The sequence below is a fragment of the Mauremys mutica genome, chromosome 3 (genome assembly GCF_020497125.1).
Source record: "Mauremys mutica isolate MM-2020 ecotype Southern chromosome 3, ASM2049712v1, whole genome shotgun sequence".
Classification (NCBI taxonomy): Eukaryota; Metazoa; Chordata; order Testudines; family Geoemydidae; genus Mauremys; species Mauremys mutica.
The window spans coordinates 104574291-104599704 of NC_059074.1; the positions used below are offsets into that span (position 1 = coordinate 104574291).

At 46.0% G+C, this 25414-nt stretch overlaps 1 protein-coding gene and 1 long non-coding RNA gene across 3 annotated transcripts in view; one reads left to right on the top strand and one right to left on the bottom strand.

Moving 5' to 3' along the window:
- Positions 1–1209, bottom strand: part of IL20RA (interleukin 20 receptor subunit alpha) — a 39546-nt gene extending 38337 nt beyond the window's left edge. Inside the window, exon 1 of one of the 2 annotated variants that reach the window (XM_045009292.1) lies at positions 867–1209. In XM_045009292.1, the coding sequence (XP_044865227.1) occupies positions 867–951 (85 nt within the window). In that variant the 5' untranslated portion in view covers positions 952–1209. The remainder of the gene's footprint in view (positions 1–866) is intronic. The other variant, XM_045009293.1, reaches the window with a different exon arrangement.
- On the top strand, positions 1094–25414 carry LOC123366148. The gene is made up of 3 exons (XR_006577945.1): positions 1094–1341; positions 6064–6216; positions 25256–25414. It is a non-coding gene; the product is annotated as an uncharacterized LOC123366148 (long non-coding RNA).

A 25414-nucleotide genomic window follows, 5' to 3' on the forward strand; every position in this document is an offset into this window, starting at 1 on the left:
TTAGTTTGCAGCGTTATTAGTAACACTAGTATGGAAATTTGTTTACATATGATATTTAAATTGTCAGTGTCCCTTTATTTGTTGGTTTAGTGGCACTCAATTTTTTGTAAAACTAAAAAAAAAAAATTATGCTTTATGCCAATGATTATTTTTAGATACTAGAGGTTTATGTGAGTGATCTATCTGCACTTTTGTTACATAGTCATCTTTCTGCTCCTTCATTATTGTCAAACAAGGGTTTGAAATAAAAGCCTGGATATGAACTTCAAATAGGAAGTTTATAGGTATAATGGGCAGCATCAAAGCCATCATTCCAAACACTCTCAAACTCCCAGGGCTAATCCCCAAGCCTCCCCAAAGTTCAGGGTCTTTGGATTCAGTGACCCATTGATGTCCATAACAGAAAGCAAGCTGCAACTTGCACACATAGGTCCAGATGCTGCTGCTGACTCCAGATGGACAGACCTCTGCTGCTGCACAGCTCTAGCTGCAGGGTTGGGACCACAGGGTCTACTTCTGTGAACACCTAGCAAGTAAGTTCACTTTTGTGAGCTGTCCCATTTGGCTCAAGTGCTTCCCGTGAGCAAAGCTACTCAGACCCCCCAAGTGTTTGCAAGATCAAGCCCTTGGATCTGGGGATTTCCAATAAGGCCACCCATCTAATAATTAACAGAATGATATATGCTGTCTCGCGGGGCCACTAATTAGATGGTTCTGGAGATCCCACGGGACAAAACCCTCCAAAAGCTTAAAACTAGACGGAGCACGTTCAAGTCCCCCCAGAGAGAGGCGCACACCCGGGCCCCGGGCTGCACGTGCCTAGGGAGCGGGGCAGAAAGCGGAGGGAAAGAGCGGCTCCAGCCTACCTGGCGCCCCCGGAGAAGGCAGGAGCAGCTGCAGCATGAGAAGCCAGGGTGCTCCCGCCCGCCTCCAGGACCTGGGGGCGCACATGGGGCGGGCGGGAAGGTCTCACATCTCCCGGCTCCGCGGGGGAGCCTCTGTCCGCCTCAGCAGCGAGCGCAGGGGTCCCTCCCGCTCCGGCCGCGCTGCTGCTGCTGCTGCTGGGTGCAGGTGGAGAGGAGTAAACACTCGGCGGCAGGGGCGGAGCCGCCGCCGCTCAGTGCTCCGCGGGCCGGGCGAGGCGCTGTGCGCCAGCCTCCGGCTCGCTGCCCCGCGCAGCCCCGGCCCCCCGCAGCGCGGGAGAGGGGCCGGCAGGGAAGGGCCGGACAACCCCCGGCAGGCCGAGGGAGAGACTAGCGCGGGCAGGCAGCCAGCCGCTGGGAGCGGGGGCAGCCGCGGGCAGCCCGCAGAGGCGGTGGAATTTGGACCTGAATGAGGCTGGTGAGGTGGGGCTGCTTGATAAAGTGCAATGCTGGGGTTGTTTCATAAAGCGCAATTCAGGAGCCCATGGGCCTGTTGCGTAAATTGCACCAGAGGCCTGGTGGGGGGGTTTAATAGGGGGTCTCACAATAATCGGTGGTGCTGTTTAATAAGATGAAACAAGGTAAACTTTCATGACACACACAACAGCTATTTTAAAAGAATCTTAGTAAGGTTGTAAAATCAAGCACTAACCCTGTGCAACCTCAGGTCAGTCCCTTATGCATATCCATTATGATAGCCTACATTTATCCATTACAATAGCCTATATTTATACAGCCATTGTCTATTTTTCTTTTTTTTTTTGGCCACAGGCAACCTTAATTCTGGCCTTTCCTAACTTTTGAGTGTTTGACTTTGCAACCTTACGGGGTGCTGGAACAATGTTTATAGTGGGGGTGCTCAGAGACGTTGAACCAAACTGTAAACCCTGTTGATGATAGAATCCACTTCAAGACGGGGTGTGGTAGCACTCCTAGTTCCACCAACTATGCAACCTTAATAATGGTCTCTTAACATAGTTTTTTTTGGTGTGTAATTTCCTAGTTTTTTTAAAGCAATCTGAAAAAACAAAATTTTCATCATATAGCACCATATTGACCCTCCACATGGGTCATCGGAAGGGTTGGATGCATTAGATCCACTGTACAGACTATTGCCACTTGAGCTAATGGAGTAACTGAAGGCAGTGTGTTGTCATCCTCTATTGGTATCAGCATTAGAGGGAGATGGGAGACGTTGCCAGTGGGTTTTGTAGATATTTGCTGACAGAGAGGAGTGGTGAGAGCCAGGAATGTTGGTTCTATTTCAGGTTCTGGAGGGGAGTGTGCTCTAGTGGGCACAGACTCTTTTGCCCATTCCCTCTAACCTGTCCCTGTCTCAGTCCTGTCTCTTCCCCATCCCTTGCTATTCATTCCAGGCATGTTTTCCTCACTTAGCTGGTCCTAGTCTCCACTCCTTAGGTTTTTCATCACAGTCCCAGTTTCCTTTCTTGGCAAAAGCTAGACTCCCCATCCCAGTCTCCCCCCACTTCCAGTCCCAGTCTCCTGGCTCAGGCATACCCAGTTCCCCACCGCCAGAGTGCCATCTAATCTAAAGAGCCCTGCAAATCCGTGGGTATCTGCTTTATATCCGCGGATATCCGGAGTCAGGTCGGGGAGAGCCATGCTGGCAGCTGCGGGGAGCGTGGGTCCCGCCACCTGCCTGTGGTGCATGGCAGGGTGGTGGCTGAAAGCAGCCCCTGGCCATATCCCTGCCTCCAGGGTCCCCGCTGGCCGAGGGCAGGTGGAGGGTCTGTGACTCTGTGTGGGTTCCCCACAGCTCCCTGCGTGGCTCTCCCCGACCGGGCTCCAGCAGGGGAAGCCTCAGCCTGGCCATGGTAAGTAGAGCCCTGAAAATCCATGGATATCTGCAGGCATCCGCGAATGTGGATATCCACAGACAATTTTTGTGGATCAGATGTGGATACACATTTTTTGTATCCGTGTAGGGCTCTACCAATCAACCTCTTTCCCCAAACTGAACCTCCAGTTGCTCTCCCACCCACATTCCTCATGGGCTCTCAGTCTCAATCTCTCTGCCTAAACTTCCTGTTGAATCTGATTCTTTCACTGCTGGTGTCTTCTAGTCTCCTTGCCCAGCCAGTCCCAGACTCCCACCCCAATTCCCAGTCTCAGTTCCTTCTCCTCCACCCCCAGTCTCATCACCCCCAGGCTTTTACATGTCTCAATCTGTATTTCTCCCCCTTGCAAATCTGGTTCTTGTCTTCTTTGCATTTATACCAGGCAGCTTCTTCCTCTCAATTTCTGGGCCCAGCGTATATGTGTGTGTGTGGGGGGGGAGGGTGCAATGTCACTGAAAGCATGGGAGACGTGCTTCGTGCTCACATTTCAGGTTCCTGGAACAGGAGTGGGCATGGCTCACAGCAGCCCAGAGCTGCAATTGCAGGGAAAATCCCGCTGAGCCCCTTGCTGGAGCATGGCCAGAGTGGATGGAGTCTTCAGGGAATTTAGTTGTTAAAATCTAAGAAGTCTTTACTGAGCACATGCAAACTGCAGTTTTTCAAGGCTTAGAACTTGGCCAGATTTGAGCAGATTTTCACATGGATGGCAAAAGGATACCCACTTACCACAATTTAAATCCATTCTCCAAATCATGAGGGCACTAGAGCAGTGGTTCTCAAACTTTTGTACTGATGACCCCTTTCACATAGCAAGACTCTGAGTGCGACTCCCCCTTATAAATTGAAAACACTTTTTTATATATTTAACACTGTTATAAATACTGCAGGCAAAGTGGGGCTTGGGGCGGAGGCTAACAGCTCATGGCCCCTCATGTAATAACCTCGTGACCCCCTGAGGGGTCCTGACTCCCAGTTTGAGAACCCCTGACCTAGAGCTAGTCAAAGAAAAGATTGCTAGAATTTTTAAAAAAATGGCTAAAACAACATATTTTTCCCTGGCTTTGTTCTTGGAAATGCCTGAGCCATTTTGGCTAAAATCCAAAAAAAAGTTCAGTCTCAGGCAGACACCCAGCAAGGAAAATTTCAGCCCAAACAGTTAATATTTGGCTACGTTGTAAAGAACTGAAAACAGAATCTTTTAATTAGAAGTGTCAGGCAACTTTAATAATAGGCTGTGCTACTTCTGGAAGCAGAGTCAGGATGAGCTCTACCCTGACAGCTGGTGGTGAATTGTGGTGAGTTGTGGAAAAGAACTTCAGGGGCTGGTCTTGTTTGCATAAGCACGCCCACCCCGCCTAGCATGAGCCAACAGCCGCCCAAATGGTCACTTTGGCTGCTATGGGATCCCCAGTTTCTCTGTTATTGGGGCAGGAAGAATAAATCAGTTACCCTGATTATGTGACTCAAGGCCAGAGGAACTGTTTTATGACAGAGGGACTCACCATCAACTAAGTAGCACTCGCTAGACAAGGGACATGGGTTCCAAAACCCTGTGAATTGAGAGAAGTTGGGGGCAGGTATTTGTACCTGATGGTATGGGCCCCTTTTAGGGATTGAACACTGATTGCACTGCCTCCTCTCTCCACTGTTGAATAGCAGAGCTAATTTTGATTCTATTAATATTCTAGCTACAGGCTGCTATGCTGAATTCACTTTGGGCCAATGGTGCACCAGCAGTGGGGCTCCCTTATTACAAGCAGAAATCACTAGGACCTGAAATCACTGAGTGCTGTGTTAACTAGTCAGGGGCGTCTCCAGGCCCCAGCACGCCAAGCGCGTGCTTGGGGCGGCAAGCCGCGGGGGGGCGCTCTGTCGGTCGCCGCGAGGGCGGCAGGCAGGCTGCCTTCGGCGGCTTGCCTGCAGAGGGTCCGCTGGTCCCGCGGCTTTGGCGGACCTCCCACAGGCAAGCTGCCGAAGGCAGCCTGCCTGCCGTGCTTGGGGCGGCAAAATGCCTAGAGCTGCCCCTGTAACTAGTGGGGGAGCCTGAAGATATATTGCTAAGCAGCTAGCAGAGTGGAGCAGTTTGTGGGACGGTTGGAGCAGCCCACGGGACGGCGAGCGGAGTAGAGCTGATCAGTTTGCAGGATGGTTGGAGTGGCTCATGGGACAGCGAGTGGAGTGGAGTGGAGTGGAGCAGTTTGCGGGACGGTTGGAGCGGTCCATGGGATGATGAGTGGAGTGAAGCATGGCAGAGCGGAGCGGTTCGTGGGACGGCTGGAGGGGCTCACAGGGTGGCTGGTGGAGTGGAGCAGCTCGTGGTGAAGGCTGCAGCAAAACCCCACGGAGAGTCAGGGCAGTCAGCCTTGGACCACGTAAGGTGCCCTTAACACCCTGTGTGCCCCTTTCTCACCCTCCCCCCCCCATTTCCACCCAGGCTGGGGATGTGTGTGTAAAACTCTGCAGATAAACTTTTGAACTCTGGGGCTGCACTGACCAGGGACAGAGACTTTTTGGGTTGTTGGACTTCTGGGATTTTGGTTGTTGGACTTAAGACCCTGAGGGAAAAAGGATACTGCCAAACTTACTTGGGGGTGGGTCTTTTGCTCATGGTTTGTGTTATGAATCCTGTTTGTGGTGTTTCCCCAACATAATGCCGCATTGTTTCCCTCCTTTATTAAAAGGATTTTGCTACACTCAGACTCTGTGCTTATGAGAGGGGAAGTATTGCCTCCGAGAGGCGCCCGGGGGTAATGGTATATAATTGTCCCAGGTCACTGGGTGGGGGCTCGAGCCGGTTTTGCATTGCGTTATTGAAACAGAACCCCTAGGGAACCCCAGGCCCTTGTTGCTGTCAACTCAGACGGGCAGAAGAGTTACACTTATAATAAGGTTAATCTGGAACTTGCCTTAGACACAGGTGACACAAGCACACACACTGGAGTCTCACACTTTTTAAGGGCCAAATGCTGTAATCTTGCCTCGAGCAGAAAGTTTGGACTGTGAGGAAACTCACTGCCATTTGAGAATCCCTCATCCAGGAGTCTGCATCTTGGTGCCCATACAAATCACACAGCTGGTCATGTGTGTCAATACAAAATAAACAGTCTCCTCTCTCGCTCTGGATGTTCTTACTATGTGTCCCTTCTCAAAGGCTGAAAATTCCGTTGCTGTAAAATTACTTATGACTGAACAGCCCCAAATGAGAGGACAATTGTGATGAAAACACCCATAAAAAGCAATTTCATTTGTGAATTTTCATTTATTCTCTCCTTTCTATATAGTGTGGTGCATATGCACACAATCCAATGGAGATCTGTCAAACTTTGTGCACTCCGACTACCAGTTTAGCATAAGAACATAGGAGCTGCCCTACCAGCACAGAAAAATGGTCTCTGCTTCTGACAACGGTCAATGCCAGATGCCTTAGAGCTGGGGTGAGGAACCTTTTTTCTATCTGGGGCCACTGATGCACAGAAAAAATCAGTTGCGGGCCACACCCAGTCCCGCGGTGGGGCGGTGCGAGGCTTGGGGCTTTCCCTAGGCTCTGAGGTGGGGCCAGAAATGAGGAGTTGAGGGTGTGGTAAGGGGCTCTGGGCTGGGGCAGAGGGTTGGGGTGTGGGACGGGGGTGAGGGCTCTGGCTGTGGGAGGGGGTGTGAGCTTTGGGCTGGGGCTGGGGATGAGGGTTTTGGGGTGCAGGGGGGGCTCCGGGCTGGGGCCAAGGGGTTTGGAGTACAGGAGGGGGTTCTGACCTGGGGCAGGGTGTTTGGGGTATGGGCTCCTGCCGGGCGGCACTTACCTCAGGCAGCTCCCAGTCGGTTACACAGCGGAGTTAAGATAGGTTCCCTGCCTGCCCTGGCTCCATGCTGCTCCCAGAAGCGGCCAACATATCCAGCCCCTGGCCAGGGGGCTTTGCGTGGTGCACGCTGCCTGCGCCCGCAGGCACTGCCTCCACAGCTCCCATTGGCCGCGGTTCCTGGCCAATGGGAGCTGCGGAGCTGTCACTGGGGGTGGGGGAAGCACGTGGAGCTTCCCTGACCACCCCTGCTCCTAGGACATGGAGAGACATGCCGGTCACTTCCGGGAACTGTGCGGAGTTGACCAGACTTTTAATAGCCTGGTAACCCCAGCTTCCCCCTGCAGTGAGGTGAGTTGTCGCTCGTGCCACAGGCCGGATGAAATGAAGCAGCGGGCCATAGGTTGCCACCCCTGCCTTAGAGAAAGGGGGAAAACACAATCTTCCCTATTAGAAGTGCCCCTTGAGACATTATATGTTTTGCAATTACTCCCAGGAGGCAGAAGAAATTAAGGTAGCTTTTTAGAACATTAAAGCAGATTTCCCTATTGCATTTGACATTCCTTTCATTTTTCTTCTGTTATGTTGGCTGCTGTTTTATATGGCGGATACATCTATCAGTGGCTATTAGCTAAGAGGGTCAGGGATCAGTGATGGGGTCTAAATTAGCTGTTACCACTCGAGAGAGATATTAGAGTCATTGTGTATAGTTCTCTGAAAACATCCACTCAACGTGCAGTGGCAGTCAAAAAAGCAAACAAAATGTTGGGAACCGTAAAGAAAGGGATAGATAATAAGACAGAAAATATCATGTCGCCTCTATATAAATCCATGGTACGCCCACACCTTGAATACTGTGTGCAGATGTGGTTACCCCATCTCAAAAACCCTGAAAACGTTCAGAAAAGGGCAAGAAAAATGATTAGGAGTATGGAACCGCTTCCATACGAGGAGAGATTAACAAGATAAGGACTTTTCATCTTGAAAAAGAGACGACTAAGGGGGAATCTGATTGATGTCTATAAAATCATGACTGGTGTGGAGAAAGTAAATAAGTGTTATTTACTCCTTCTCATAACACAAGAACTAGGGGTCACCAAATTAAACTAATAGCAGGTTTAAAACAAACAAAAGAAAGTATTTCTTCACACAACACATGGTCAACCTGTGGAGCTCTTATTTAGAGGATGTTGTGAAGGCCAAAACTATAACGGTAAAAAAAAACAACTAGATAAATTAGCCAGGATGAGCAGGGATGGTGTCCATAGCCAGGGATGGTGTCCATTAGCCAGGATGAGCAGGGATGGTGTCCATAGCCTCTGATTGCCAGAAGCTGGGAATGAGCCACAGGGGATGGATCACTTGATGATTACCTGTTCTGTTCATTCCCTCTGGGGCACCTGGCATTGGCCACTGTCAGAAGACAGGATACTGGACTAGATGGACCTTTGGTCTGACTCAGTATGCCCATTCTTGTGTTATGTTTGAGCTCTTTTTTTCCTCTCCAAGTAATCTCTTCCTCCTTCTTAGTCCTTATCATGAAATCAAGTGCCAGTGCCACTCAGAATGGCTGTAATGTAAATTTTGAAATCCAGGAACTTAATAGTAGCAACATAAAAAAAAAAGCACTAAGGGAATCTTTTATAGTTAATTTGAACTGCAGTGGAAGTCAAATGGAGTCCAGACTAGAGAGGATTTAGCCAGCAAGAGGAGTTGATATCCACGCTGATATATAAAATAACTGCCTAGGCAGCAATTTGTTTTTTTCTTTTCAATCTTCCTCCTCCCCTTCATTCACTGGGAAGCTTTTGCCACTAACCAACAACCCCTCACTACAAGGGGTTCATTTTCTTCCTACTTAAGAAAAACAACAACTATTTTATACCTGTACTTCCAGCCCTAGCACTTTGGCTGGGAAAGGGATGCCATGGATAAAGGAAGACCATGCGTGATTGCATTGATCCTAGGATGTGTGGACAGCTTTGGCTGCTTCCATGCACCATGGAAAAATTGCAGTGCTGTCACTTTTAATTGTATTAAGAATTGAAGAAGCACAGTGGTTTGCATCCCAGAAACAGACAGCAGTGCTCCAAACAACAGTCAGGTGAGTGATGATCAGGAACCACAATGGCTAAGGCCCTACCAAATTCACGGTCCATTTTGGTCAATTTCATGGTCATAGGGTTTTAAAATTTGTAAATGTCATGATTTTAGCTATTTTAATCTGAAATTTCATGGTGTTGTAATTGTAGGGGTCCTGACCCAAAAAGGCATTTGGGGAAGGGAGCTCGCAAGGTTATTGTAGGGGGAGGTTGTGGTACTGCTACCCTTACTTCTGCGCTGCTGCTGGCCGGGCACTGCCTTCAGAGCTGGATGCCCGGCCAACAGCCATTGCTCTCTGGCCGCCCAGCTCTGAACACAGTGCAGAAGTAAGGGTGGCAATACCATGACCCCCTTAAAATAACCTAATGACACCTCTGCAACTCCCCTTTGGGTGAGGACCCCCAATTTGAGAAACACTAGTCTCCCCGGTGAAATCTATGTAGCAGAGGGTAAAAACACACAAAAGACCAGATTTCACAGTCCGTGGTGCCTTTTTCATGGCTGTGAATTTGGTAGGACCCTACCAATGGCTTAGCGGAGGAGAGGGTGAGTCATTCCAGCAATTGCCTTGCAGAGCTGAAGAGAAGCCCAGAAAACCAAAATCCATTGAGATGAAGCCCTCAACACACACACAACTGTTGTCTTTGGAAAAAGATGAGGCATTTATAGATAAACAGAAACAACATCTACAGTTATGCTAGTTGGCATATTAATTAAGAGGGATGCCTGAGCCCCTCTCGAACCGCCCCCATCACCAGTATTTCCCAATGTGGCATAGTCTGATGTCTGAATTGCTGCCTCTGAATTGTCTAGCATTAGCTGTTTGTGGATGCATCTAACAGGATGGACCAGTATAGACTAGATGAATCATTTATCTATGCCATTATAGTCCTTCCTATATTCTCATGATAAGCATGTCTTTATTTCTCAAATCGCTCTGTGCTGACTGTCACGTTATTCCTGCTGAGTTAGACGCTCCTTTGCTTCCTCACCAGATTGTGATCAAAAATTGTTTTATTTTGATCGCAAGTAAATACGGTCAAGTTGAAAGATTGTGTGGTTATGCTATGTTAAATTTAAATTGCTTAGTAATTCAGTTTTATTTTGTGTATCATGATGAATGCTATATTGTATTCATAATCTGTTTTTTTCCCCCTCTGGAGTGGCTGTTGTATAGGTCTCAGTGCAAGAAGTGAGTCCAGGTTGTTTAGCTTATTTATCTATCTAGATTGGAATTAAATCACCTTCATCAATGCTGTATCTGACTACCTCCCACATAATTAAAAATAACAATAACAATTATTTGATTAAAAAAAGCTCACTCACTCTCCTTTTAACACTTGGAGGGAAAAATTGAATAGGTAGCTGATAGGTAGTTAAAAGGGGCAAGGTTGACTGTGTGTGTGTGTGAATGCGCAGAGAACTGTTGAGGGAAAACTAAGCTGAAGAAAAGGGTTTTGCATTTGGTTCTGAATGTCTAGAGGTATGTGATCAGTCTCATGTCTTGTGGGTCTGAGTTCCATAGTCTGGGTCCAGTGCCCATTAAAGTTCAGTCTCCAGCACTCACAGGCCTCCCCTATTGGCCAGCAGTTTCATTGTTCTAGTGAAATGTAGCTGTTGAAGGAGGTCATAGTCATAGAGGGCGAGCTGGTCCATTGAGTAGCTTGAGCTGATCCCATGGAGGGCTTTGAATGTTTGAACAGAGACCTCAGATTAGGCTCTGTATTAAAGAAGGAGGCAATGTAGATTGAGGAACACCAGGGTAATGTGTTCACAGGCACTCCTCTTACTAAGTAGATGGGCTGCTGTGTTTTACTCTAGTTGGAAGTGTGCAGCTGAATTCTTAGGTATAATGAATCGCAGTAACTAAGCCTGGAGGAGGCGGGTCACCAAAGCATGGAGTGCTGTGACTAATCAGTGCTGGTTAGGAAGAGGGCTTAGCTTTCAGGCCAGCTGCAAGCGGCCATTTTCAGCAGCTATAGCTATCGGGGGACCAAAAGCACTAAGGAGTACAAAAGGACATTGAGGGTGCAAACAGACTTTACATTCCATGGGCAATTGTCTTCAGTAGTAGAGGATATTTCAGAGATGGTGAGTTCTCTGAAATGTTCTCCTGTTCCTACCAGCCTCACCCCATTCTGCCTGGGTTCAGCCTGAGCCAGCTGCTTGTCATCCAGGTGCTGACCTGTCCTTGGCATTGGGAAAGCTAGGAGAGAGTGGTATTTATCTGTGTTAAAAGAGATGTCGAGTTGGGGATAATCTGTGGGTTGCTGGCATATAAAGCCATGTTTTCTAACCAGCTCCTCACCATAGTTTCACACAGACATTGAACGAGATGGAGCACAGGAATGAATCTTGCTGGACATGGCAGGGAGCCTTGTTGGATTTGTAGCAGAATAACTGCTCATCACGACTCTCTGGGTACAGAGGAAGGACTTGAGCCATTTCAGGACAGGAGTATTTGGTGATCAGTGGTATCAAATGCCATAGAGAGGTCCAGCAAGCTGTAGAAATGATGTAGCTCCCTTGCCTATGGATAGGAGACGATCCTCCAATACAACATGCTGTAGGCTGCACTCTGGCTGAGAGGGATCCAGACTGACAAGTGGCTGGTGGCTGACAGGTGATGCTGGAGGTTTTTTGAATTGGGGGAATGCCAGAGGGATAATCTTAACGAGTTTCTTCCCCCGACTCGTCTCCTACAGGTTTTACTCTTGCAAGGGAGTTAATTATACAAATCCCCATTTTAGACTAGTTTGGAGTTTGGGGAGGGGGGAGTTGGAATAAAATGGAGATGATCCCAAGCTGCAGAAAGTTGGTTAGGAGCTGGAAATCTCAATCCTGCCAATATTTGGGGTGGGTGTGTTGGTTTGGCTCATCCCTAAAGTAAAATACACATATAAATTATTAGAGCAGCAGAAGAAATGGAAGGTCTGGCCATCTCCACATTTTTAAATATTAAGGAGCTCAGCTAAATTTTTAATTAGATTGGGAGACAGATTCATCAGAGACTGTGCAGTCACAAATAGAACAGTAATTTCCTATAACCTCCCCAGTTGTGATTTGATACATTAGTTTTGTAATAAGGGTGAGACACACAGGAGTAGTACTAAAAGATTAATCTTTATTTCCTGTCCCCAGTCATCTGACATGGCCAGGGCTACAAAAGACTATGGGTAAAACTTTCAAAAGTGCCTAAGTGTCTTAGGACCCTAACTCCCATTTTCAAAAGTGCTTAGGCCCCTATGTCCCATTGACTTTCAGTGAGTCTTAGGATCCTATGTCATTTTTTAAAAAATGAGGCGTGGGTGCATATGAAAATTTTACCCTATACCCCTGTGACATAACTGGTCAGTATCCACTGTGTCCAGTGTTACAATTGTCATTCAAACTGAGAGATGAAATGTTTAAAATTTCTGGGCTGGGAAAAAATCTTTATTTTTGGAAGATGGCTTAAAATAATAAATATTTATAAATAAATCTATTACAACCTAACATCCTCACCAGGGTTTTCATCTGATGTTAAGAACAGGTGCATAGGGGCTTATAGCTCTTGAGCAGGTATTTATTAATAAATTCATTTTGGGCACTACCGCACCATCAAGAATAACAACCACAACAAAATGGAATTGTTTTAATAATTGCGGGGGCAATATAAGCGCTATAAAACAGACTTCTTTAAATACTGTACTTTCAGCTGACATTTTTATTTACTAACAAAAGAAAAGATTGACTCAGGCTGCAAGAACCAATATCATCTCCAGAGATTTGAATGAAAGATTACAGGGAACATAGAATTGTTGGATGACTAACCGGGGGACTTTATGGCATAATACAGGCCCTACGGGACACAGATCCTAACCATTTGGTTATATATTTATTTGTACTTTGGGTGAAATGAATATAATGATAAAACTTGTGATGGACAAAGAAATGCTGAAAAATATTTTCATAGTTATGGCTTCCTAAAGCTGGCAGGGATATTGGTGGAATGTGTGTAAGCTTTGTATACAGGAGAAACAGAGTTGCTGGTAAGTCTGTAGGAATGAGGGGTGTAATTCTGGTCCCATTTAAGTCAATGGCATTGGCAAAATGCCCATTTACTTCAGTTGAGACAGGATTTCACGCGAGGTGTTTTAGTTCTGCCTACCTGTTTCTGGAAATCCCTCCCTGAACTAAAAATGGACACTTTGACCTACCTGCAATCATAGATTCATAAAAATGTAGGGCTAGAAGGGACCTCATGAGGTCATCTAGTCCAGTCACCTGAGCTGAGACGGACCAAATAAATCTAGACCATCCAACCTGTTCTTAAAACCTCCCCAACCTCCCTTCGAAGCCTATTCTAGATCTTGACTACCTTTCCAGTTAGAGAGTTTTCCTAATATCTTACCCAGTGGTTCTTAAACTGTGGGTCAGGACCCCAAAGTGTGTTGGGACCCCATTTTAATGGGGTTGCCAGGGCTGGCTTAGGCTCACTGGGACCTGGGGCTGAAGCCCGAGCCCCACCACCCGGGGCCAAAGCCGAAGCCCAAGGGCTTCAGCCCTTGGCGGCGGGGCTCATGTTACAGGCCCCCTTGCCTGGGGCTGAAATCTTTGGGCTTCAGCTTTGCTCCCCCCCCCCCCCCCCCCCGCCTGGAGCGGTGGGACTCAGGCTTTGGCCCCCCAACCTGGGGCAGTGGGCTTGGGCGGGCTCAGGCTTCGGTCCCCCCTCTTGTGTAGAAATTTTTGTCAGAAGGGGGTCGTGGTGCAATGAAGTTTGAGAACCTCTGAATTTTTTCTAACCTAAATCTGCCTTGGTGCAGATTTAGCCATCACTTCTTGTCCTACCTTCAGTGGACATGGAGATCAGTTGATCACCGTCCTCTTTATAACAGCCCTTAACATATTTGAAGGCTGTTATCAGGTCCCCCCTCAGTCATCTTTTCTCAAGACTAAATGTAATATTAAATGTAAAATATATATACACCCCCCCACACACATCTTGGAGATGATGCAAGAGGACTTAACAGATATCTAACAGAAGAACCCATTGAAGTATTGTGGGCCAGATTCCTTTCTCATTTACAACAAGTAATTCCACTGACTTCTGTAGCTTCACTCCAGATTTATTATGCAACAAAGAGCTGAGATCATAACCTGGCCAATAACTGTAGTTGCTGCTGTTAAAAAGATGATTTACACTAAATTGGCTGAATAACTCTCCTGTTCTCTCAAGGGAGTGGTTGCAAATATGAAGGGGTTATTCACAGACCTGAAGAAATTAAATCACAGTTTAGGATAATTATACCAGATCATTTTGCAGTAGCTCCCAGCCCTAGATTTGTTGCCTAATGTTCCATTCTTGCTGTTGTGTTTGTAAGATGTATCTATCAAGTACTCTTTTGCCTTCATTAAACAGACGTGGGAAAGAGTTTTCAGTCTTTCCTGATAACATGCATTTGGTACTGGTGGATGAAGAAGTGAAAGATTAATTCTCTGCCTGTTCACAAAGGGCTAGACTGGCTCTTTAACTAAAGGGGTGTGCAGAGCCGGACTCCCACACATGATACAGCCTGCTCCCAGTGAGTCTATTCTGTTAAGGAGTGTGTGACTTCTGGGGCTGTACCACTCTGAGCAGAGGATTGTGCTAATGAGTGGCCTGGCATTAGGACTACAGGAATGTGGGAGAGCAGGAAGCTTCTCATACCCTTCCTCTGCTTGTGCAAGAGCCAATCAAAATTAGGTCATGTTTCATATTACAGTGGTGTGGCAGTGCCACTATGGTTAAGGTTGCATCACAACATCTAGTTCAAGGTCCATCTTTCTGAGGCCAGGTCTACTCTACAGACCTATGTTGGTATGACTATGTCGCTCAGGGTGTGAAAATTCGCTTGGGGTGATGTAGGTCAAAATGGTATCACTTGTCGAAAGCTTTTCCTGTCGACATAGCTACTGCCTCTCGGGGAGATGGATTAACTACGCTGACAGGAGAGCTCTCTCCCATTGGTGTAGGAGCATCTTCACGAAAGCGCTACAGCAGCGCAGCTGTGCCAGTGCAGTGTTTTAAGTTCCCTGAGTCCTCTAAAATCAACACACTTAGACTTCTTTGAAATTTGGTGTGCCTCAGGAGGGTGCAGGGCAGAGTTATTGACTCTGTTTTAGTCATTTGAGCCAGGATTTCTGAAGATATAAGTCCTGAAAAAAATTGCTGATTTTCAAAAAGTTTCTAGGTGGTTTTTTTTGTTTTCTTTTTGCTAGCACAGAGCTAGAGGTCATACTATTGATGTGATCTAGGTCAAAATGGTCTCACTTGTTGAGTTTTACCTAAGGTAGTGCATGGCATCCACTAAATATTTGGGGGACCCAAACTGAGAATGGAATTTAAGGAAATGTACATTTTTTACACTGTGCTCGTGCGAATACAGAAAAATGGCTAGAGGGTTTCCATTCCTGCCATTTTATAGGCTTTAAAGCTCAACTCTTGGAAGTGCTCTGAAATCTGAACAGTTAATCCGATTGCTTTGAAATTTGGTATGCCTCATGGAGGCACGGAGTAGCATTAATGACACTAGTTTGTGGTCATTTGATTGAGGGGTTCCTAAATTACAACACACACACCCAATCTAGTTTCTTTTTGCTGCCTTGTACTGTTAAACTGAGAGGTACTAATGACTCAATGAATCACATGCCTCGTTGAGATTGATGGTGGTGAACTCACTCTTTAATTAACATAATTAATGATAAGTTAATGACAAGCCCCACCTAAGACAAAAGGAGTTTTGCACTGAGTGGCTGGAGGGTTCTACAATTTGAGTCATAGGTGAGAGTTTTATTTTGGGGGAATCGTAGAAGATTAGGGTTGGAAGAGACTTCAGGAGATCATCTAGCTCAGCCCCCTGCTCAAAGCAGGACCAACCCCAACTAAATCATCCCAGCCAGGGCTTTGTCAAGGGGCCTTAAAAACGTCTAAAGGTTGGAGATTTCACCACTTCCCTAGGTAACCCATTTCAGTGCTTCACCACTCTCCTAGTAAAATAGTTTTTCCTAATATCCAACCTAGATCGCCCCCACTGCAACTTGAGACCATTGCTCCTTGTTCTGTCATCTGTCACCACTAAAATCAGCCTAGCTCCATCCTCTTTGGAATCCCCCTTCAGGTAGTTGAAGGTTGCTATCAAATCCCTTCTCACTCTTCTCCTTTGCAGACTAAAAATGCCCAGTGCCCATCCTCTCCTCATAAGTCACGTGCCCCAGCCCCCTCGTCATTTTCGTTGCCCTCTGCTGGATTCTCTCCAATTTGTCTACATCCCTTCTGTAGTGAAGGGCCGAAAACTGGGCTCAGTACTGCAGATGTGGCTTCACCAGTGCCAAATAGAAGGGAATAATCCCTTCTCTTGATCTGCTGGCAACACTTCTACTAATGCAGCCCACTATGCTGTTAGCCTTCTTGGCTACAAGGGCACAACTTCGACTCATATCCAGCTTCTCGTCCACTGTAATCCCCAGGTCCTTTTCTGCAGAACTGCTGCTTGGCCAGCCTGTAGCAGTGCATTGGATTCTTCGTCCTAAGTGCAGGACTCTGCACTTGTTCTTGTTGAACCTCATCAGATTTCTTTTGGCCCAATCATCCAATTTGTCTAGGTCACTCTGGACCATATCCCTATCCTCCAGCATCTACCTCTCCCTCAAGCTTAGTGTCATCCGCAAACTTGCTGAGAGTGCAATTCATCCCATCATCCAGATCATTAATGAAGATGTTGAACAGAACTGTCCCCAGGACTGACCCCTGGGACACTCCACTTGATACTGGCTGCCAACTAGACTTTCGAGCCATTGATCACTACCTGTGGAGCCCGACGATCTAACTAGCTTTCTATCTACCTTATAGCCAATTCATCCAATCCATACTTTTTTAACTTGCTGGCAAGAATACTGTGGGAGACCATATCAAAAGCTTTGCTACAGTCAAGGTATATCGCATACCTGTAATCAAACGTTGTCAAAGTCTTTTGGGGGAAAAAATTAGGCATGGAATGCTTCCTGGGAAGGGTATTAGAAAATGGAGGCGTGAAGGAATAGAGGTAGAGGGTTTGGGGCTGCAGCTAGAGGTGGGAGTTGTGGGGAGGGGGATAAATGGGGATGTATGGGGAGGCAAGAGAAGTTGGGGGCTCAGGTGAGGGAGGCGTGGCCCCCAACTCTGCCAGTGCAACCCAACTCCTCTGCATCTCCAACTCTGCCAGTGCACCCAAACCACCCTGTAACCCAACCCCCTGAATCCCCAACTCTGCCAATGTACCCCTGCTTTGACAGTGCATCCCAACCACCCTGCACCCGAACCTTTCTAACCTTCCTGCACCCCCAGCTCCACCAGTGCACCCCAACCCCTCTGCCTTCCACAGGTCTGCCAGTGAACCCCAGCTTGCCTACACACCACAACTCTGTCAGTGCACCCAGTCCTGCATCCCAACCCCCTTGCTCTGCCAGTGCACCCAACCCAGTGCATCCCTCCCACTTTGCATCTCAGCCTCCTGCATTCCCAGCTCTGGCAATCACCCTGCACCTCAGCCTTCCTGCACCCCAACATATTCCACTGTAACCCTAGTTGTCTCTTGCACCAGGCTCTGGCACTCCATGTGAGTCAGGTTATAGGAGGGGGGAGTAACGGCAATAGACACATTTGTATATCAGGGAATGAAGACTGCAGGGGGATGCTGTGTTTCCTGCTTGCAGTGAGTAGGCCTTGGCAATGCCTAGTCATGGCATTGGGGGCTAGATTGGAGGTGGGAGTGCAGTCAGGGGCATGGCTGCAGTCTGTGGAGGTGTGCCGAAGCAGGGCTGGTGGGATGCAGTTGATATGTGTGGGGGTGGGGCAGGGAAAGGAGGGTGAGGAGTGTTGGGGTGTGTGTGTGTCAGTTGGGTCAGTGTGCTGATTGCTAGGCCTTTTTCTTTTTGTCCTTTAACAGTGTTAGCTGGAATCTTGTGGGTGAGAGTGAAAGGCTTGTAGAAGGAGGTGAAGAGCTTGTTTATTTCAGCAACTGTGGGGTTGTCAGAGTAAAGGTATATGTGTTAACAGGGTATATTGGGGTATTGCTGAAAGAGGCAGAGTTAAATTTGCATTTTCTGGTTTTCAGAAGTTTGAGTTTTACTCAGCTAAAAATTCTGCAAGGAGACAACATACCACCAAACAACCGTAACTCTGTGTTTAAGTTGTTTTTTCTCCACTGAACTATAACTGTCTCATATTGAACAGTGTATGTACATTATGTGTGTGTGTGTGTGTATATATATATCTATATATCTATAGAGAGAGAGCGTGTATATGCTCTAATTCTTCACTTCTGACTTGGGCAAAACTACTACTGGAAATTCTGCCTGGGTAAGGTACACAGGATCTGGGGTCTTCTGTTTATACCAGAATTGTGAAAATGTGTTTTTGTCACTATTTATGGGAATGTGCTGAAAAAAAAAGAACGAAAAGCATAAACTATAAAGATTGAACAGATATTATTACAGATAATGTCTATGAAGACAAAATAACCAAATGAATAAAGCATGATATGATTTGTTTTATTACTTTTACTGCACTCTTCCCTCATGTTCTGTGTAAATTTGTATGCCAGGCAATTAAGGTAAAAATTTACAAGAGAGTTGATAACACTTTTCTCTTCCAAATAAAATTCATTAAATGGAAAGATGCTTTCAGAAGATTAAAACCCATGCATGCTGCTGGAAACACTTTAAATTAGAAATGTAAATGAAATTCTCAGATTCAATCCAAATCGCATCAAACACAGCCAGATGGTTTAAGTCAGCACAATGCAGGAATTTGGAAGCAATTGGAGAACTCGGAGAGATGCCAAAAATCTAAGCCAACTTTGCAAAACTCATCTCTTAGGCAAATGTTTAAAAAATGTAATTAAAAGTACATGGAAGCAATCTAGTGCCTAATTTAAAAAATATATACACAGGAATGGCAATGTTATACTGTAAATCAGAAAAAAGCTGCCACAAAATCTGGACCTTTGTAAAGTAACGAAATAAGACAGCACCTATTTAATATTGTTTTTTTGTGCTTAAAAAAAAATCATCTGGCTGGTTTTGAAATAGAATTGTGGAGAGAGAGTGGATCCAAGTCTACACTACCAAGTCTATCCCCCCACAAGCTGCAGGCTTAACTGAAAACGGCTTAAGAAGTGCTCCTGTCTCCAGCGCACAGATACCCAGCTCCCAATGGGGTCCAAACCCCACCAATTTTACTTTGTATAAAGCTTATACAGGATAAACTCATACATTGTTCACGCTCTATAACACTGATAGAGAGATATGCACAGCTGTCCATCCATCCCCCCTCCCCCGGTATTAATACATACTCTGGGTTAATTAATAAGTAAAAAGCGATTTTATTAAATACAGAAAGTAGGATTTAAGTGGTTCCAAGTAATAACAGACAGAACAAAGTAAATTGCCAAACAAAATAAAATAAAACACCTAAGTCTAAGCCTAATACAGTAGGAAGCTAAATGGATGTACTGGGAAAAATTCTGCATATCCTACATATCCCAAACTCTATCAACGTACCGTCTCGTATAAGACTGTATGGCATCATCTAATGATGGCATCACCACCTTTTTGCTGACCAACCATAGCGGGAGCTCAAGGGCAATACAGACTGCCCCCTGCTTCAGCATCTCTGATGTCCAGTCTTTGATGGTCTTGGAACCAGATGCCATATTGCTCCCAAACCCATTGGGCCACCCTTCTCCTTTAATCCCTAAGGAATAAATTCAGAGTTAGGCTTTTGTTCTCACACTGGCTTGTTTTATATTATTATAACAGTGATAACTGCTTCCTTGTTCATGTACTTTGCAAACTTGCCAGTTCTCTGGCACTAAATCTTTATCCTGCCAATCAGGTTAAAACTTCAAGCACAGGTTACTGGATCTTGCTGGAGTGAACAAGGGATAAATGGCCTTAGGGCTCACTGCAGCAGAATATTGGTTTGAATGTGAACTTATTGCTAGGCAGGCACTGGTATTTGTCACCTCATTTAGTGCTGCCCCTTACAGAGGGAGAGATGGCTTGAACATGTTGGTCTTGCTGCCATCAATGTTTATGCTAACATGAGATTAGTTCAATGGTACCAAACTGAGGAAAGAAGAAAATATGCTAAGGAAAATTCAAAGGAAAAATATTAGTTTGATCCTTTAGGTGATGCATTCTGGCATGACTCTTGCCAGCAATAGACGTCACACTGGAAAAAATATGATTTCAGATGCCAGTGAGTTTAATTAAGCTTCCCCGCCCGCTCCCAAAGTATGAATCCTTCAGAGCTTTCAGAAAGAAAGCTGAATAGGGCCAACCAAAATTGTTCTCGGTCTTGGCCAAGAAATGTGATTGATTCAGGTTTTTCTAGTCATGAGTTTAAAGGTTGTTCTTCAAATGCTGTTAGATTCAGTTTAACAACAGCTCCTTCATCATCTTGTTTATCCAAGACACTTTTATCATCTGTTGGAAACATACCTTAGAAATCATAAAATTCCAGCTATTTGGTATAGACATAGTCCTGTGTTCACTTTCAATTACAGCAGAATAAGTGGATCAGATGTTAAAATTTTCTAAATATATGAACTCAGACTAGAATATAGAAAACACATTAACAGATCTCTCTAAGAAAGTTTACTTCACAGAATTTACCTGGTTTCTTTTTCCTCTTTGGTGCTAAGGAGCCTGTCATTGCTTACCATGGACTGAACCAAGGTTATTTTTCATTGTATTCCTAAGAAAAGTAGAGCTGAATCATTCTAAGATATTTTAAAAAGTGTCCACTGCATTTTCTTGTGGCCTGTGTACATATATTTATTGTTAGTTATTTGTTTGTTGTATTTATAATACATTTATTAGACCAATATCAACACAAACTAAAATCTCTTCCTCATATTCAGCTATAAACAGAAATAAACCTTCACCGATATGCCATTAAACTATCACCTGAGTAAACAGCTGGCAGAGGTGGCTCCAGGCACCAGCATGCCAAGCACGTGCCTGGGGTGGCAAGCCACGGGGGGCACTCTGCCGGTCGCCGCAAGGGCGGCAGGCAGGTTGCCTTCGGCGGCATGCCTGCGGAGGGTCTGCTGGTCCCGCTGAATCCGCGGGACGGGGGACCTCCCGCAGGCAAGCCACTGAAGGCAGCCTGCCTGCCGTGCTTGGGGCGGCAAAATACCTAGAGCCGCCCCTGATAGCTGGGCCTTGCGCCATGCTCTGAAAGTCAACACCTCCAGGTTTGCCAAGGATGGTCCCTAAAAATGCTCTACCCCCAGCAGTTTCAAGCTTTTGCTAACAACTGCATGGTTGGCCCCCATCCGAGTATCATTCATGATCTGACTTTGTAGAGACACTTATCTTGGTGGTGTAGCAGCCCACACAGGCTCTCTTTAGACCAACACAGACGTAACCGGATACACTAACAGCACTGATGTTCAGCCAGTGAGTGGACATTGGAGACAAACCAACATATCGTTGTCTGGCCACAATGGAAGAAAGACAGGAGGCAATGGATGTGGTTTAATTAGGCTGCAACTTTATTCAGTTAAAATACCTCGGAGTACCAGGCAACAAAGTGTACATCATTCCTTCTTTAATCATTTCCACATAACGTATTGGGTTTGCATGAGATGAATAAAGGAGAGGGATAAGCTCCTACTTTTCCATATGTAGGAGCCCCAAAACCCCCTTCATGAGCTCTTTTAGGGGGGGGATAGGAGAAGGAGGGGGGTCAGCTCCCTGTTGTACGACATGTAGGAGCCCCATTCCCCCCTTTCTCCACTCCCATAAGAGATACTTTCCTTTAAATCCTTTTCCAATCAATTTTACCATAACTATATCCCTTCCATACCGAGCACCTGCTCTGGACATCTGCCACAAGTGCTACCCACTTAAGTTGCAACATTATATAGGCTAATTCCCCCTACTCCACCGTGCTGGGTCCCAGACCTCCTGTGGGGAAGGTGAAAACCCCACTCTGCCTTAGCCAATCTAGCAGTGAGGGAAAAATTTCTTCCCAGCCCCCCAAAGAAAAGGGCAACTAGCATAATGCCCACAGGGAGTCAAAAGGGAACCTGACCCTGTTGCCAAGTTCATGGATGAATGGATGGATGGGGGCTGGTGCCAGCCCAATCCTGGAAAAAGAGGGCCTCTCCAGGCCGTATGGGTTAGAAATACCCCTACAGTCTTCCCGTCAGCAGGAAGGGCAATGCAGTGACCTTCTCTTGCCCTGGTCCCAACTACTTCCTGCCCTTCCTGTTCATTCCGGTAAATGTTCCCCTTCTCCTCACCTAACGTAAGAAGCTTTTAAAAAGGCAATGCCCCTCTTCTTCCAGCTAGCTGGACAAACACCATCTCACATGAAGATTGCGGTCAGCACATTCTCCTCATCTAGGTGAAGATCTGGGCCTTTCTTCCACCAGTGAAGCTAGTGAATCCACCAAGCTTTCAGTAATCCCTAGGAAAAACAAGCTGCCCAATTTAAGGATTGTCCTGATGAGCTGGAGGAGCATTATAAGCCCGTGGTGATCAGAGCTGTTAATGCCTTTGCCCAAAGTTGCCCCCTCCCTGTACATTGACTAAGCGGATCAGGAGCGGTGGAAGCTCCATAAAAGTGTGTGTGGGGCAGGGGAGGCACCAGTGCCTGAACTGTGACCCTGCCCTCACACTGCAATGACTCTCTGGAGCCCCTTCTCCCCAACACCCTGTCCCCCCGCTCGCGCCTCTTCTCTCCCTCCCTCCCCCCCCCGTCACTCGCCCTTACAGACAATCATGATTCACTGATGGACTGCATCAGAAGATGTGCGTGGGCAGATGTGGTGAAACTTCATTTGAATCTGTCTGTCATTATCACTCATAGGACTACACCACTACAGTAAAGGAAATGAAAATAACGTCTTCATCCTCCCCAGCTGCAAAATCACAGCTGCAGAGCTATATTGCATAGTGTAGTGGCTAGTCAACCTAGACTGCATAAACTAATATCTGATCCAAGCACTGACCACACCAAATACAAGGTGAACTCACTGAGACAGAAAATCTTGAACCAGACAGAAAGAGATTAATCATGCCACCAACCGTGACTAAGCTTGGGACCATCACGCTCAGTGAAGCACAAAAAGCCCTGGGAAATCTTCAAGTCATCGCCTGTGATACGGTTGAAGCCCATAAAGACCCACTACTAATGGAACTGTTCAGCGCCTTTTTCAGGAGAGCAAATTTGCCAATCCCTGATGGGATTCAATTTGCCAAGTCCTCAGAAATCAGACCAACAACAAATGCTCCAAACAAACAAACAAACAAACAGTAAACCAAACCAAAACACGCCCTCCCAACAAGAAACAACCACCACTACCAGCAGCAGAACATCTCTCCAACCACCATCCCATCACCACTCTTGGTCTGGAAGAGCCTGAATTTATTGATCTCCAGGATGCATTGAAAGTTGCATTCTTTTTGCTGGCTGTGGCTGGGGGCTGGGTTTGTGTGGTAGGAGAGAGTGAGTGGTTGGGCGAAGCAATCATTTTTGCTTTGGCAATTTTATGAAAAGGGGCTAGGTCAGCTGAGCAACCCATTACTCTGTGGAGTTTTGTCCTTGTTGTATAATTAGTTACTGTACGTGCACCTAGAGCCATGGGATAGGCACTTTGTAAAATAAATTTGAATATAGTCAATAACTTAAACAGGTCTGACCAGCAGGAGCCCAGTGTATAAGCTGCCTTTCAAACTCAACAGACTGACCTAGAAGTTACATGTTTATGTGCCTTAGACTTTGTCTACACAGGGATAAAAAACCTGCCGCTGGTGCAGGTCAGTTGTCGAGCTGACAGAGCTCATGCTCCAGGACTGAAAAATTGCTATGTAGATGTTCGGGCTTGGGCTGGATTCCAAGCTCTAGAAATCTGTGAAGGTGGAGGGTCCCACAGTTTGGGCTCTGGTCCCAGAGATTGGGCTCCAGCCCAAGCCTGAACACCTGTATGGCAATTTTTAGCCCTGGAGCATGAGCCCTGTTAGCCCGAATCAGCTGATCATGCTGTGAGGTTTTTATTCCCGTGTAGACATACCCTCTGACCCTAGGCCTAGCTAGGGTCCCTATGGACAGTTTCCTATGCAAGTTATTCCTAGTTTTAGTAGTAACCGATTGGTTAATTTTAAACTGGGATTAGGCCTGGTCTCCCTATTTGTGGGCACAATTTGCACTCGCAAATGAACTGCAGATACAGATCTTAGCAGTTGCGGCCAATATTTTCAAAAGTGACTAATTTTGAGTGCTTCATTTTTAGATGTCTGACTGGAGACACCTTAAAGGGACCTGATTTTCAGTTATGCTGAGCTCCCAAATTATGAAAATCAGGCCTTTTTGGTGTGTCTCAAGTTAATTATCCAAAAAATGGAGGCACCCAAAATCACTAGTCACTTCTGAAAGTCTTGGCCACGTAGAACTACCATGTTGAACTACAAAAATGATTTGTGCCTTTGAAAAGGTAATTAGCTACTGATACGTAACTACTCAAATAAACACTCATCATTCCATTTTGTGTGCATAAATATTGGCATACTGCAAACTGTGCCTGAAAGAAAGAGGCTAGCCATTTAAAATGTTGCCTTGTATCGTACACCCACTTGCGTGTGGTTTCTCACAGCGCTTGTCAGAACTCATAGTTTGTACAACTCTTTAGGATCCTTTAGGATGAAAGCTATAAAATAAATGTTGATATTCACTAGATCAATCATTTTCCTTGAGAACGCAATGAAAAATAACATTGATTTTCAGTTCAAGATAGTATTAAGCTACAGTACTTAATAGTGACCAGAGGAAAATCTTGGAAACTGCTAAAAACCCTTTGAGATGTTTGAAACATCCATTAAAAAGAATGGAAATAGTTTAGCACCATATAAATAACAAATTGCTTTTCTCCTCTTTAACCTCTGAGTGGCATATATGGCATCTATTTAAGAGAGCACAGTATCTTTATACAGCGGTTTAGTAACCAAGAAAAAGAATATAACTGAAACTGTGTGAAGACTGTAACAATATAGCAGTTTTGCTGATAAGGGGTAAAATTTTCAGAAGTGTGTAAGTGACTTAGAAGCCAAAATACCCTTCTCAAAAGTAACTTAATCCCAGAACCACAAAGGTATTTAGGTGCCTAACTCCCATTGACTTTCAAAGAAATGTAGGCTCCTAAGAGTCTAAGGGTATGTCTACACTACGAGATTAAGTCCATTTTATAGAAGTCGATTTTTAGAAATTGATTTTATACAGTCAATTGTGTATGTTTCCACTAAGTGCATTAAGTTGGCGGAATGCGTCCTCACTACCGTGGCTAGCATCAAATCACGGAATGGTGCACTCTGTGGGAAGCTATCCCACAGTTCTCGCAGTCTCCACTGCCCATTGGAATTATGGGTTAAACCCCCAATGCCTGGTGGGGCAAAAATATTGTTGCAGGTGGTTTTGGGTACATGTCGTCACTCTCCCCTCCCTCCATCCCTCTGTGAAAGCAATTGCAGACAATCATTTCATGCCTTTTTGCCTGGATTACCCATGCAGATGCCATAGCACGGCAAGCATGGAGCCTGCTCAGCTCACCGCTGCTGTTGCGAGCATTGGAAACACCTCACGCTTTATACTGCAGTATGTGCAGAACCTGGCTAAAAGATGGCAGCAGGAGGACGATTGTGATGAGGACATGGACACAGATGTTCCTGA